The 13,987-nt window shown below is 44.3% G+C and overlaps 1 protein-coding gene and 1 pseudogene across 1 annotated transcript; both read right to left on the bottom strand.

Annotated features, from left to right (window-relative positions):
* Window positions 1-1,942: 1,942 nt before the first annotated feature.
* On the bottom strand, window positions 1,943-8,119 carry LOC147986601 (uncharacterized; annotated as a pseudogene).
* Window positions 8,120-10,559: 2,440 nt separating this feature from the next.
* Window positions 10,560-11,367, bottom strand: LOC147986600 (uncharacterized). Its single transcript, XM_087540096.1, has one exon. It carries the CDS (start codon window positions 11,326-11,328, stop codon window positions 10,750-10,752), a length of 579 nt encoding a protein of 192 aa, XP_087396222.1. The 5' UTR covers window positions 11,329-11,367; the 3' UTR covers window positions 10,560-10,749.
* Between the last annotated feature and the right edge of the window lie 2,620 nt (window positions 11,368-13,987).

Here is a 13,987-nt window from a genome sequence, read left to right as displayed (position 1 = left end):
GTGACTGAAAACAAAAGAGGTCTCAGGTTTAGACTGAAAAGGAAGAGCTAGATATGCATGATGTCCCAGGTTTAAACAAAAGATCAAGAGCACAATTTCAACAAGAGATATATAGTCAGTCCAATTGAACAAAGGCTGGACAGTAGCATTATGAGTATTTAAGTGGAGATGTAGCAGAAAATCAAATGAATATATTGTGCAGACCATGAATAAAATTAGGCAATCATCGATGGAGAGCGTCTAATGCTCCTAATTAAACAAACAAATATGTTTAGCCAACCAAGAAGGAAACACTAACCAAACAATGGCAATTTGAGGTGGTGAGCTAGATGAGGTACAAACTGAGATGACATTCAATCATCCGGTAGCAAAACAAGCTTACTAGCTAGCTAGTACACTAGAATGTGACCATCCAACATGCACACACGCGTCATGCAGGAACATATATGAACATTTTCTGTAAGGGGGACATCAAGACCTTGCTTTGGAAGGACTAAAGAGCACTTGGACGAGTTCTGGTCATCAGGTGCTTCTTCACCATCAGGTTCATTTGTTGCTGCTGCTCATCCTCCTACTCCATCTACATGGACAAGAGCAAGTTAGTTGTTTGCATGGCATTCACTTAATAAAACTGCATGTATATTCATCTACATTACTTCTTCAGTATAGTACAGTACAAAGGATGGATGGGTTTGAGTTCAAATGTTTGCTTGCACATGTACTACTCATATACTTAGGCACATAGAAAATCAACTACAAGCAGAAATATGATGAGCCAGAACAAGCTAGTAAGACACTAGCAGTAGAGCAACCATAATATGAAGCAAACAGAGGAATCACAAGGTAATTCTACTAATTTCATTGAAACAATAGTGACAATTTTAGGCAGTGTGCTAGATGAGGTACAAACTGAGATGCCATTTAGTGAGATATAGTAAGAATGATTGTGGCAGCAGTAGATATAGTAAGAATGCAAAAGTACATTCAGTGAGAATTGTATTCTTCTAATCTACCAGCAGAGAAGCAGAAAACAGACAAACAGCCTGGCACTAACATATATAGCGCTGAGGCACTGGCTGCAGTACAAAAAGCACTCCAAATTTATATCTACTGGACCAATTCAGAACTATACAAGAGCCAGGTACAGAAGCAAGCACGGTACAGAAGCAAGCAAACAGTTTCATCAGTGCATAGCTGTAGCAGATCACCAGGTATGGTGATCGTAATTTACTGTTGTTTTGCCTAGACATCACCTCCAAGTTAGAGAACCAGCCATGAACTTTGGTCATTTAACACATGTGGTAAACTATAAAATGATGAAAGCACTACTGATGACAAATGTACTAGTAACATTCTTGTCATGCAAGCAGTCACAAACACCCCATATATATTCCAGTCTGCGAGTTCAAAGACCTATATATGATTGCAGAACACTAGCATCGGTGTTGATTCAAACTTCATGCTGGCTGAGTTTGTTACTGATTCATCTACTGAATTTCACACTATACAAGAGCAACAAAATCTCAGGGGCCTGAATTTTCTGCTAATCTAATTAAACAGGTACTGCCCACTTGGAGTAGTTTAGCTTACAGGCCACATCAAACCACCGAATCTTGGTGCAAGTAGTGCTAGACTATTAGTGTAGTAGATGCCACTCTTTGTTTACAGAAAAGAGCACAAAGCACCCCGGCTCTAAACTTGAAGCGATGAAACAACTACTATCTAGTTAATTACATGGGCAGACACACGGATACAACCGCCAGGATGAAGCAACACAAAATGGAACTAAGCTAGCACATGATGATGACACTACCAATCTAAGCTATTCAGTACTCATACAACATAATTCCCACAAGCATACAGCTGCAGCATCACTAGAGCAACGGAAAGACGACTACAGGAACAAAACGCACAGGAGACGGGGGCTAGGAGGAGCGAAGCGTCACCATGGGGTGCTGCTGGAGTCGATCGAGCCCGATAGCGAACAGAGACGGCAGGAGGACACGTTGACGGAGACGCAGCTCTGTCCGCGAAGCAGACAAAGCAGGGGAGGCCATGGCGAGGAGGCAAACGGCGGCAGCTCTTGGACTTGGGCGAGGCTTCGGCTCGGCGGCACAGGAACGGCGAGGAGGGACTTGGCATCGGGGCGGCATGCTGCAAGGTCGGGGACGCGAGCGTCCATGGCGGCAGAGTGCACTATTTGAGACAAAGAGAGAAATTGAGATGTGTGAGAGAGAAAAAGGAGGAAGAAAGAGAGCACGGGAAGAAGGGTGGCACTCATCTGCTGGCTCCGGCAAGCTGTGGCTGGTGGTCGCCGGCGGCGGCGTGCAAAATCACAGGAGGAGCTCCTCTCGTGGGGCTCGGGTGCGGGGAATCGTGGGAGGAGGCTGCGAGGACGGGCACGCTCGGGCGCTCGCTCGATCTCCTCGGGCGAAGAGGTGGCTGGGAGATGCGGGGAGGGGAGGGAGGACGGCGAGGTCAGGGGTGGGTGGGAGAGGACTGGATCGGGAGGGGGCGGGTACGGGGAGGAGGTGGCGGCGGCGGCGGGGAGATTGGGAGCAGGGGATGGATGGATCTGATCTAGGGTTTGGGCTGCGGGGGGTTATCTCTTTTTCTTTTTTTCTGTAGATAGATGGATTGATGGATGTGGGACGGATATATGGATGGATGGATGGATGGGCACCATGTCATCGATCCGTGGGAAGAGTTTTGATTGGTTCGAAAAAACAGTGATTTACAATAGTTTCTAAGTACTAAAAATTGAGGGATTTTGTGAAGTAACTATCAAAACTATTTTGCAAAATGGCATCACACAAATTTTCACTCAAGTTAGACCATATTTTATGGATGAGCACCAATTTGTATGTATTTCTGATCTTTCTATCTATTTTTAATCATTTTTTGAGTGCCCAAAATGAGTTTTTTTGTGAAGAACCTATCATATATTTGTTGTGAAATTGGGCCAAATAATTTTTATAAAGTATTAGGCCATATTTAATGTAAAATTGACCAAATGGTTGGGTGTCAAGAGTTTTGATGCACCTCTCCTGAAAAAGACAAATTTCTGCCAATTCCGCTGGAAGCGGGTCAAATTTGAACTGCAGCTGCCACATAGTTTGTGCTTTATTTTTTTCAAAAATCCTTTCTAGGTACATAAGTATCTATTTAATCAGAGAAACATCAAAAGTTTTCCAAGATTCAATCATTAGCTAGGAACGGTCAAGCCCACTGTTTTGACCGCTTTTTGAAACGGGCATAAAAAATTCAAAAAAAATCAAAAAATTGGAAGACCTTCGCATTGTGTCAATATATGTGACCAAGTTTCCAGAAAAAATAATAAACTTGTAATATGGCAATTATTTTAAAAAAGTGTTCACAGAAATGAGCTATCATGCATGAAGATTCATGGCTTTCAAGCCAAATGATCAATCTTATGGCCACATTCATGGCATAGTTTGTTCAAATGATCTCATATTGTGCACAAGGGTGCATCTTGGAATTCCAAACAATGTTGCCTAAGGAAGTTTTCATTTTCTTTGCACGGGAAATTCATTTTCCATTTTTCGAGTGCCCAAAAGGAGCTTTTTTGTGAAGGACCTACCAAATAATTGTTGCAAAAATAGACCAAATCAATTTTATAAAATACTAGGACATATATAATGCACAATTAACCAAATGGTTGGGTGAAAAAAGTTTTGATCCATCTCTGGTGAAAAAGACAAATTGTCGTCGATTCAGTAGGAAACGGGTCAAATTTGAACTGTAGCTGCCTCATAGTTTGCTCTTTATTTTTTCCAATAATCATTTATAGGTACATAAGTATCTATTTAATTAGAGAAACACCAAAAAATTCCAAGATTCAACCACTAGCTAGGAACGGTCAAGCCCGCCGTTTTGACCGCATTTTGAAACGGGCATAAAAAATTCAAAAAAATCAAAAAATTGGAAAACCTTCGCATTGTGTCAATATATGTGACCAAGTTTCCAGAAAAAATAATAAACTCGTAATATGGAAATTATTTTAAAAAAGTGTTCACAGAAATGAGCTATCATGCATGAAGATTCATGGCTTTCAAGCCAAATGATCAATCTTATGGCCACATTCATGGCATAGTTTGTTCAAATGATCTCATATTGTGCACAAGGGTGCATCTTGGAATTCCAAACAATGTTGCCTAAGGAAGTTTTCATTTTCTTTGCACAGAAAATTCATTTTCCATTTTTCGAGTGCCCGAAATGAGGTTTTTTTGTGAAGGACCTACCATATATTTGTTGCAAAATTGTACCAAATCATTTTTATAAAATACTAGGACATATTTAATGCACAATTGACAAAATGGTTGGGTGTCAAAAGTTTTGATCCACCTCTGGTGAAAAAGACAAATTCCCGCCGATTCAGTTGGAAGCGGGTCAAATTTGAACTGCAGCTGCCTCATAGTTTGCTATTTATTTTTTCCAAAAATCATTTCTAGGTACATAAGTATATATTTAATCAGAGAAACACCAAAAAAATTCCAATATTCAACCACTAGCTAGGAACGGTCAAGCTCGTCGTTTTGACCGCATTTTGAAACGGGCATAAAAAATTCAAAAAAAATCAAAAAATTGGAAAACCTTCGCATTGTGTCATTATATGTGAACAAGTTTCCAGGAAAAATAATAAAATTGTAATACATTAATTATTTTAAAAAAAGTGTTCTCAGAAATGAGCTATCAAGTGTGAAGATTCATGGCTTTCAAGCCAAATGATCAATCTTATGGCCACATTCATGGCATAGTTTGTTCAAATGATCTCATATTGTGCACAAGGGTGCATATTGGAATGGAAAACAATGTTGCCTAAGGAAGTTTTCATTTTCGTTGGACGAAAAAACAATTTTCCATTTTTCGAGTGCTCGAAAGGAGGTTTTTTTGTGAAGGAACTACCAAATAATTGTTGCAAAACTGGACCAAATCATTTTTATAAAATACTAGGCCATATTTAATGCACAATTGACAAAATGGTTGGGTGTAAAATTTTTTGATCCACCTCTCGTGAAAAAGACAAATTTCCGCCGATTTAGTTGGAAGCGGGTCAAATTTGAACTGCAGCTGCCTCATAGTTTGCTATTTATTTTTTCCAAAAATCATTTCTAGTTACATAAGGACCTATTTAATCATAAATACATGGTTTGGTGGCGATACGTCGAGGTTTGGGCGGTGGCCGAGGGCCCCGACTCTAGAGCGCATAAACTCGCATGCCCGTCGCGTGGTCACCGCGTGACCGTAATGTTGCCATGTGTTCTGGGCGGCCTAGGCATGTCTAGTGGGTTGGGCACTCCCCAGGTTGGTGCTAGGAAGAAAATTACAACATAAGATTCTCACGAGGAGACCGATCGATGCTCAAACATGAATTAGCAGCCAAGTGTTTGATTAGCGGTACGGGAAATGCACATGGCAAATGGGTGTGAGTTTTGGCTGAGGATGATAATCTACTAAGGAGAATGTCTTCACAAATTTTTAGCTCAAAAGGAGGATCCTAGGTGGTACTTGCTTTGCAAAGTACCACGCTGGACAAAAATATGAATGTTGAAGCTGGGCTCAAAATAATGAATGGAGTGAGCTGAAATTTTGTGGAGGATGGTTATTTGGGCATAGGAAAGCATTGTAGAAAATTGATACCATTTGGACATGCCAAAGTAGTACTTCCTTCACAATGCTCTTCTATGGACAAAAACTTGGGAAAACTAGTGAGAGAGATTGGATGAATGAAATGAGCTCAAAATTGGTGTAGGTAAGTTACTTAGGTATGATCAAGCGCTGGTAAATTTTCAGATCATTTGGGTAAGCCTAGCTAGTACTTACTTCACAAAGCTTCTCTCGAGGTAGAAACTTTGGAAATTACCCAAGAAAGATTTACTAGGAAAATTGAGCTGAATATTATCATGTAGCAATGATTTGGGTATGGAAGAGTGCCCGAAAAGTTTAAGGGTAATAGGAGGGGTCTATATAACACTTGCTTTGCAACGTGCCAATTTGGCCATAAAATATAAATTGAACCTGGGCTCACATAGATGATTTAACTGAGCTGCAATTTGGAGGAGGGTGATAATTTGGGCATATGAAGGAGCTGTATAAATTTCATGTCATTTAGAGATATAAAAAAGGTACTTCCTTCACAATGCTTCTAGGTGGACAAAAACTTTGGAAATTTGCCGAGGAAGATTTGCTAGGCAAATGGAGCTGAATTTTGTCATGCGGTAATGATTTGGATAGGAAAGAGTGCCCAAAAATTCCGAGGGCAATCAAGAATATATAAATAGCACTTTCTTCATAAAGTGTTGTTGTGAACAAAATAGGAAAATGAATATTGTTGAATTAGTTTTGAACTAGGAAAGGAAGGATTTTTACATATTTGATGAAGATATGCCCCAAAGAATTTATGAGATTTTTTTGGGAATTTTGGGAATGATAGAAATATAGGTTGCTTCACAACCTAGGGCAAAAACTGCCACATGGACATGACACATAGGCAAAACTGATGAGATGGCGCCTAGTCATCACAACCCACCACAATCTACAAGGCTATGACCATCTATATTGGTCATTAACAACTAGAAATAAGGCAGCGGACTAGCACTGTTTGCTTTGTGACTATTTCGTGTAAGGAAATTACGACCTTTCTGACCAAAATGGTCGCAATGGTTTAGGGTTTGGAGCCCCCTGAACAGCTTTTGACCAATTGGTCTAAAATGGTCATAAATTTATGACCAATTCTTCGAGGGTCACTGACAGAAGGTCATAAGTTGACATATTTCTTGTAGTGGGAGGCCGGCATCAGTGTAAAAACTGACGCACGCTCACAATGGCGTGGCTGGGGTGGTTGGCGCCTCGTCTTTGCTAGACGCCAAGTATTTGGCGGTTCACCAAGACAAAGGTAGCGTTGTAGAGGCCGCGTCGCCTTGGCTGGTGCTAGCCCAAAGGGTGACCTGTACGCCGGCAACGCCGTGGACCTGTACGCCAAGGACCTGTTCTCCACAGTAGGTGCACCTCTCGAAGGAGTGACCGGTCTTGTACTGTGTCACTGCAAACTTTGGTTCGACCAAAGATCTGTACGCCGTGAAGGGGGAAGCGAGTCCCGGGCCGCGTCATCACCGAGCTCCGGCTCCGCCCTGCCGTCACATCCGGAAAGCAAGACACCAAACCTGTGCACCGCGATCGGAACGCCATGGACCTGTTCGCCACGGTAGGTGCACCTCTCGAAGGAGGGACCGGTCTTGTACTGTGTCGCTGCAAACTTTGGTTCGACCAAAGATCTGTACGCCGTGAAGGGGGGAGCGAGTCCCGGGCCGCGTCATCACCGAGCTCCGGCTCCGCCCCGCCGTTACATCCGGGAAGCAAGAAACCAAACCTGTGCACCGCGATCGGAACGCCATGGACCTGTTCGCCACGGTAGTTGCACCTCTCAAAGGAGGGACCGGTCTTGTATTATGTTGCTGCAAACTTTGGTTCGACCAAAGATCTGTACGCCGTGAAGGGGGGAGCGAGTTCCGGGCCGCGTCATCATCGAGCTCCGGCTCCGCCCCGCCGTCACATCCGGGAAGCAAGAAACCAAACCTGTGCACCGCGATCGGAACGCCATGGACCTGTTCGCCACGGTAGGTGCACCTCTCAAAGGAGGGACCGGTCTTGTACTGTGTCGTTGCAAACTTTGGTTTGACCAAAGATCTGTACGCCATCAAGGGGGAAGCGAGTCCCAGGCCGCGTCATCACCGAGCTCCGGCTCTGCCCCGCCGTCTCATCCAGGAAGCAAGACACCAAACCTGTGCACCGCGATTGGAACGCCATGGACCTGTGCACCGGTGACCTGTTCGTTTTGACCTGTGCATCGTAACCTGTTCGCCGGGGACCTGTAGACTGCCATGTTAGAACAGCGTCAGGGCTAGCGGTTGGGCTGCGTCGTTGGCGAGCTCCGGCAGCTCCCGAGTCATCTCCAGCCAAGAACATGACACCTGAAAATGAAAGGCTTGGTGTAGACGATCTCCGACGGTGTCGGTGCAGTCATCTCCGGCGGCGGCGACGGGATCACACGAGTGTCGTCTCCAGTGACCGGCACGTACTCTCCGCGTAGCGCATGCATGCTGGAGGGAAGGAGGCAGAAGAAAATAGATGTATTAGATCAAAATCTCACCCTTCAGGAACGTGAGCTTGGTGTCCATGTCGCTGGCGCGGGTGTTCTTGCCCGGTTGCGTTGGCCCGTCAATGCGATATGGTCTTCTGCCGGCTGCGTGGCCGCGTAGATGTGTGGTGGATGGATGTGGGCGCTGGTGAATGGATGGATGTTGGAGGTGCGTGTGCTGGATGTTTGTGTGCGTGGGTTCTCCCCTCTCTGGCAATGCGTGGATGTGCAGGGCGGCGGCGTCTACGCGTGCGTGTGTGCGCGTGAGCAGCCTGATGGCCGCGTGTGTGGCTGTGCCCCTCTCCGGTGTGTAGCCTGCCGTCGGCAGCTGCGTGCATGAGGGCGGCCTGGCAGCCAGCCCATCTGTGTGCGCCTCCCCGTGCGCAGCCCTGCGGCGGCGCGTGTGTGGACAGCCTGACGGCCGAGTGTGTTCGCCCCGTTCGAGTCCTTGTGTGTGGGTCTCCATGGCGCCTGGGCATCAAGAGAGAAAAGAAACATACGTATCATATGGGCAGAAAAAGAAGAGCACCATACGACTTGGACATAACACAAAATGGCCAGGTGTGCGCCACCACCGGCGGCGCAACTTCCTAGCCTCGCAGACACGATCAGCGTCGTCCCCGGCCGGCCGGGGCATTGCCGCCGGTGTGAGCGCCCTTCTCGTGTGGGTCGTAGCTATCGCCGCTGCTTCATCTACATGTGGCCTGCTTGCGCGAGGGCGCCGTCGGCTGCCACCATGGGCGCATGCTTTCCTGGGTGCCGCCTCTTTCTTGGTCGAGTGCTCACTTGGCTGTCGATCTTTGAATCTTCGATCTGCATGACGAAGAAGATAAAAGAAGAATAGATAGATGAATCAATGTGCACGGTTAGTCTTGAGTCTTGGCATCGCGTGCGTGTGCTTGCTTGGGTTGATGGAGTGTGCGGCAGCGAGCATGGAAGAAGGCTCCGCCGGGCTTGCCGGCGGGCGTGCGTCGTCGTCGTCGTGGTCGCAGCACGTCTACGGTGCAGTGGACGCCGGCGCGTCATCCGAGCGCATGGTCCTCCCTGGCGTGGCCTTTTGGCTTCTTTTTTTCATCACCGAGGGCGCAGTGGGGGCTCCTCTACAGGCTCCTCCGTCCATCTGCTCGACGCTGCCGCCGTGGGCGCGTCCCCCCCGGGGGTCCCCCTGGACTCGTGGTGGCTGCTTCTTATATAGGCAGGTGTGTGGCCAGAAGGGATAAGTCTCGCTCCAGAGTTGTTGAACCGGCGCTCCTGATCTCGTGGAGAGATGACAAGATAAGGATGCATTATCTCCTCTGAAGCTTATCCCCTGTGGTGCATTGCAGCAGCTAGACCTACACGCGGACACGGTCATGGCTGACACGTAGGGACCTGGCCTGATCAGCTTTCGTGGATAGTCAAGCCAACTAACTCGTCACGTTCAACGAGCTATCTACATGCACGCATAGGATTTCCATCGTAATCATAACTTGTATGTGAGATGTGCCCATGCATAACTCTTTGCATGCCTACGTACAAACTAGGTGCTAGGTAATCAGGTTAATTAGATCAAGTATGTGTGGACATAAATAATCACTGCTCTGTGGTCTTGATGACCCTCTCCGATGAATATCAACATATTATTCTTGGTCATATTCATTCTTGCACATACATATTGACACCATGTTTTTTATATTTCATAACAAAAATCGGCCAAAATGGCGTCGAACATTTCCACATGCAGCTAAGGTCTGATATCACAGTGCCAGAATGCCTTCAAGGACTTGAGTATTTCCAACAGAGCTAGTGCTCACATAGAGTTTTGACACCGTATAGCCTTAAAGTGAAGGGTCGACTTTTTGATGCGCATCTCTAGCATGGCCAACGACCTGTACCAAGTCAAACCTCAAGATATATCACAACGAATTTCGTCCGACTAGAGCCACCTCTGGCCTAAAGGATAGGAATTTTGTTGGAAAATTTTCTTTAGAGCCCTTTCATTTGTAGTAATATATTCATATTTCTATGTACACTTCCAAGGATAAAAACATTAACCTAGCCTCTGTTAGAATATTAATCCGAGGCCACCGTCCATCATCCGATGACCAAGCAATCACACGAGCACGACATCGTCATTTGTTAACGAGGTTCACCGATATGGCTACATCTTCGGGGCCTGACTATGGGTGCTCCTCCCCATGACGCCACTACAATACAGCACCCTGTCTCCCGGGTGCCGGCACACGCCGCTGGCTCCTCCGCTTACCCGTACTATTATGTTGGCATAGGATATATCGTATGTCTACTCTCTCATATATAAGAGGTATAGGATATAAGTGTCCTACTTAGACACAACTCCATATCCTATCTAAACACAATACAACTATAAATCCAACTGTAATCTACCTTGTACAATAATATTCGACGCAACTCTAACAGCCTCGATGAAAAAAAATCCCTATCATGTGAATAAAATGAAGAGAATCTATTTTTGAGATACATGCCATCTCACTGTCTATGATGTTTCTATTTCTATGATATTCCTACATCCTATATGAACCAAAGGAAGCCTTGGTAGGTTCTTTCTTTGGTAATAATAATTGTGTGCATTTTCATTTCTTGTTGAGGATGCATTCTTTACGGCACTCTTCACTCTTCTTCTTCTGCGCGCAACAGCCCTCGAAGCATTTCAAGTTTTCCTCTATGGCTTTCTTATCGGCGGGGGTGGCCTTGATGTAGCAAAATCTCGAGGCTGTACGGTAGCACTCGATGCGAGCACCGTCGTGGCAGATAGGGTCCAGGCATGTCACGCTGAGGTCGTTTATGCAGTGCTGGCCAGCAAATTCTTGGACCGTCCTGTTGCCGGGGCAGGCCCCATGCTCGTTGACAGCGGCGCAGAGGGCCACGTGCCCCCACGGCCATTCCGTGAAAGCAAAACCCTTGCTGTCTCCGCCGACCTTTGCGAGCTCGGCGAACATGCCCTTGATGGACTCGACGCTGCCGGCATCGGTGCGGCAGGCCGTCTCGACCATGGCGGTGCACGCGGGGTCCTTGCCACAGAGCTTGGAGTACTCGCCCGGGCAGCTGGTGGAGGCATCATCCTTCTCTAGATCTTCCCCCCTCGCCACCGGCATGGATGATGTGGCTACCATCACCAGCACCACCACCACCATGACTAGGGTGACGGCCATCGATCAATCTTCTTGTCGATTTCTACTCTTCTAGCTAGCTAGTTGATGGGCGCCGGTGTTGATCGAGATGCTAGCTAGAGCTGCATTATCATCTGTCCTCATATATATATATATAGGAATAGGCGATCGATGGTTGAGAGTCGACCTGGGGTGATGTGATTGTGAGGCCATGAGCCATTGGAGCTCCATACATGCCAAATTTGGTGCATGCACTTGTACTACTAGCCTACACGTGTTGGGTGCAGACACAACAACTTTTGCTTGAGCCTTTTCTCCAGTCTAGTCTAGCTAAAAAAAGAAGAAGGGAGGGACGATTTACAGTACGTTTTCATCATGCCACAGGATGAATGTCTCAAAGGGAGTTGACCTAACACTAGAGTCTAGAGTGGTGCAAATTATGCCCCTTGCTTTCTTCCTTCTTGTTTCTTTTGAATGGTCAGAAAACAAGTTGAACTGCTGAGTAGATTAGTTTCAGTTTCAGGTATTTTCTGCTGCTACATCTATTTAGACAAATATAAAATATGATGAGTTTACAGGTTGTGACGCTTAAAGTCAAAAGTCAAAACTAAGCATGTATTCAAAAACATTAGAACATGCATTCCGTTACCACTCTCATACTCATACCTGAAATGAAAAGAATGATTTTTATTTTTAGTTGCAAGTGTAGTTGATCAGCAATGTCATACCCGCTCTATGTTTCTGAATTTTTATTTTCAATTACAACATTGTCAGTGACTTAAAGATGAAGAGTTTGTACTTAACCAAACTGCTGTTTTCGTTCATCACCAAACTCTGGAAATTAAATCAACATCTAAAATTTGTTGATCAACCAAGTTAAAAGTTCCTTTCTACCTGGGTTGGATTCATCTTCAGCTAAGCCGATAGCACAACAGTTAAAAATAACTATTTGATGGCAAATCTGATAACACCAGGGAGTTAGAATTTACAGCATATTTTTCATCATACCATAAGATGGATAGATGCAAAAGTCGTCAACACTAGTCTGATAGCAAATTAAGTCCCAGAATGAATGCATGCACGCATACATCCTCTGTTGGTTGCTAAACATGTAACGACGGTGATTGTGCTTCAACATACGAAGGCCACGCATCAACCCTTTCTATTTGCCGCCATTGCTGCCATTCTCGTTGCCAGACCTACTGCAGTTGCCATTATCGTTGTCGGAGCCTTCGATGCCACTATTGCAGTGGCCATTGTCTTTGCCTTTGACGTTGCTTCCATTCTTGCCATTGCCTTTGCCGTCGCTGAATGCTACATCCATACCGGTGAAGAGGGCAAATTCCTTGACGGGATCCATCTCGTTCTAGTCCTTGTTGAATTTCATGCCATTCAAGAAGTCCACGACGATGAACCTGACGGCAGGGTTAAAAATTTCAACGAAATTTCACATATTTCAGTGGGTTCCAACATATTTTTAACCCTGAAATTTCGACACGGTCAAAATAAATTTATATTATGTTAGAATTCATTAAAATTAAGTGAAATTTGAAATGTCAAAATCTGAAATAATTTCCTAAATATGTGAAATTTTCAAAATTTTGCATATTTCGATGAGGTCCGAAATTAAAAACCTTGCTTGCCGGAACCGAGGTTGACGACACATGGATCCATTGTACCATATCGGATATATAAATCGATACAGAAGCAGTGCAGAACCGCATCACTCTCCTCACCAACACTTGCATCCCCCTCTACCTCCCTCTTCCTTCTTTACATATCAACACTACTCCTCTCGGAGGCAAGACCAAGATGTCTGCCATCGTCTCACTCTTGTTTGGCCAACGGCAGCCTCCATCGGCAGCGTCGTCCTCATATGGGCGCTGGTGGGCACAATCAGCGTGCTTGCTGCAGCAGAGGCTTGCTCTCCTCCCGCTTCTCTGACCCCAGGAACTACAACCTCCGTTTGGGTCCCTCTGGCCTTCTCTTCGCCGTACTGTCGGACGTTGAAGACGGTGCCTTCTTTTCACATTTTTGTTCACGTATTCAAAATTTATTCGTGTTTCAAATTTGTTGGGGATTTTCAGAATTCTCCTCCATTTTGAAATTTGTTCTAAAAATTAAAAATATGTTTGTTATTTTAAAATTTTGATCAAAATTTCGAAAAATGTTCATGCTTACAAAAAAGTTCAAAAATTCAGCATTTTAAACTTTTTTACAAACCAAACAATATTTTGTTTCAAAAAAAAGTTCCCATTTCCAAAATTTGTTCAAATTTCAAAAAGGTTCACATGTTTCATTTTTTCACAAATGGGTAATTTTTTGGGAATTTCAAATAATGTTCCTGTTTTAAATTTTATCTACAAATTGAAAAAATATTTTCCTTTTCAAAAAAATTTCACATATTCAATAAATATTCATTTTTCAAAATTTGTTCACAAATTTAAATTTTTTTTGCATGTTTACATCTCGTTCTCAAATTCAAAGTGTTTGGGAATTTAAAAAATGTTCCTTTTTCAAATTTGTTCATTTGTTCAAAGAATGCTACAGTTTTCTAAATTTGTTCACAAATTCAGAAAATGTTCATGTTTTCAAAATTAGTTCACCAATTCAAAAAATGCTTGAGGTTTGAAAAATATTTTATTTTTTTTATTGTTTTTGAAAAAACTTTTAGTTTTACAAAACTTAGTTCATAATTTAG

The sequence above is a fragment of the Triticum urartu genome, chromosome 2A (assembly GCF_056163025.1).
Source record: "Triticum urartu cultivar PI428250 chromosome 2A, HENAU_Tu73, whole genome shotgun sequence".
NCBI classification, from domain to species: domain Eukaryota; kingdom Viridiplantae; phylum Streptophyta; class Magnoliopsida; order Poales; family Poaceae; genus Triticum; species Triticum urartu.
The sequence above is the reverse complement of the archived record's forward strand: the minus strand, read 5'-3'. Positions and strand labels throughout refer to the sequence as shown.

Bases quoted from the DNA above. Each gene is read 5' to 3' on its own strand.
- LOC147986600 (XM_087540096.1), bottom strand. From the start codon at position 11,328: ATGGCCGTCACCCTAGTCATGGTGGTGGTGGTGCTGGTGATGGTAGCC.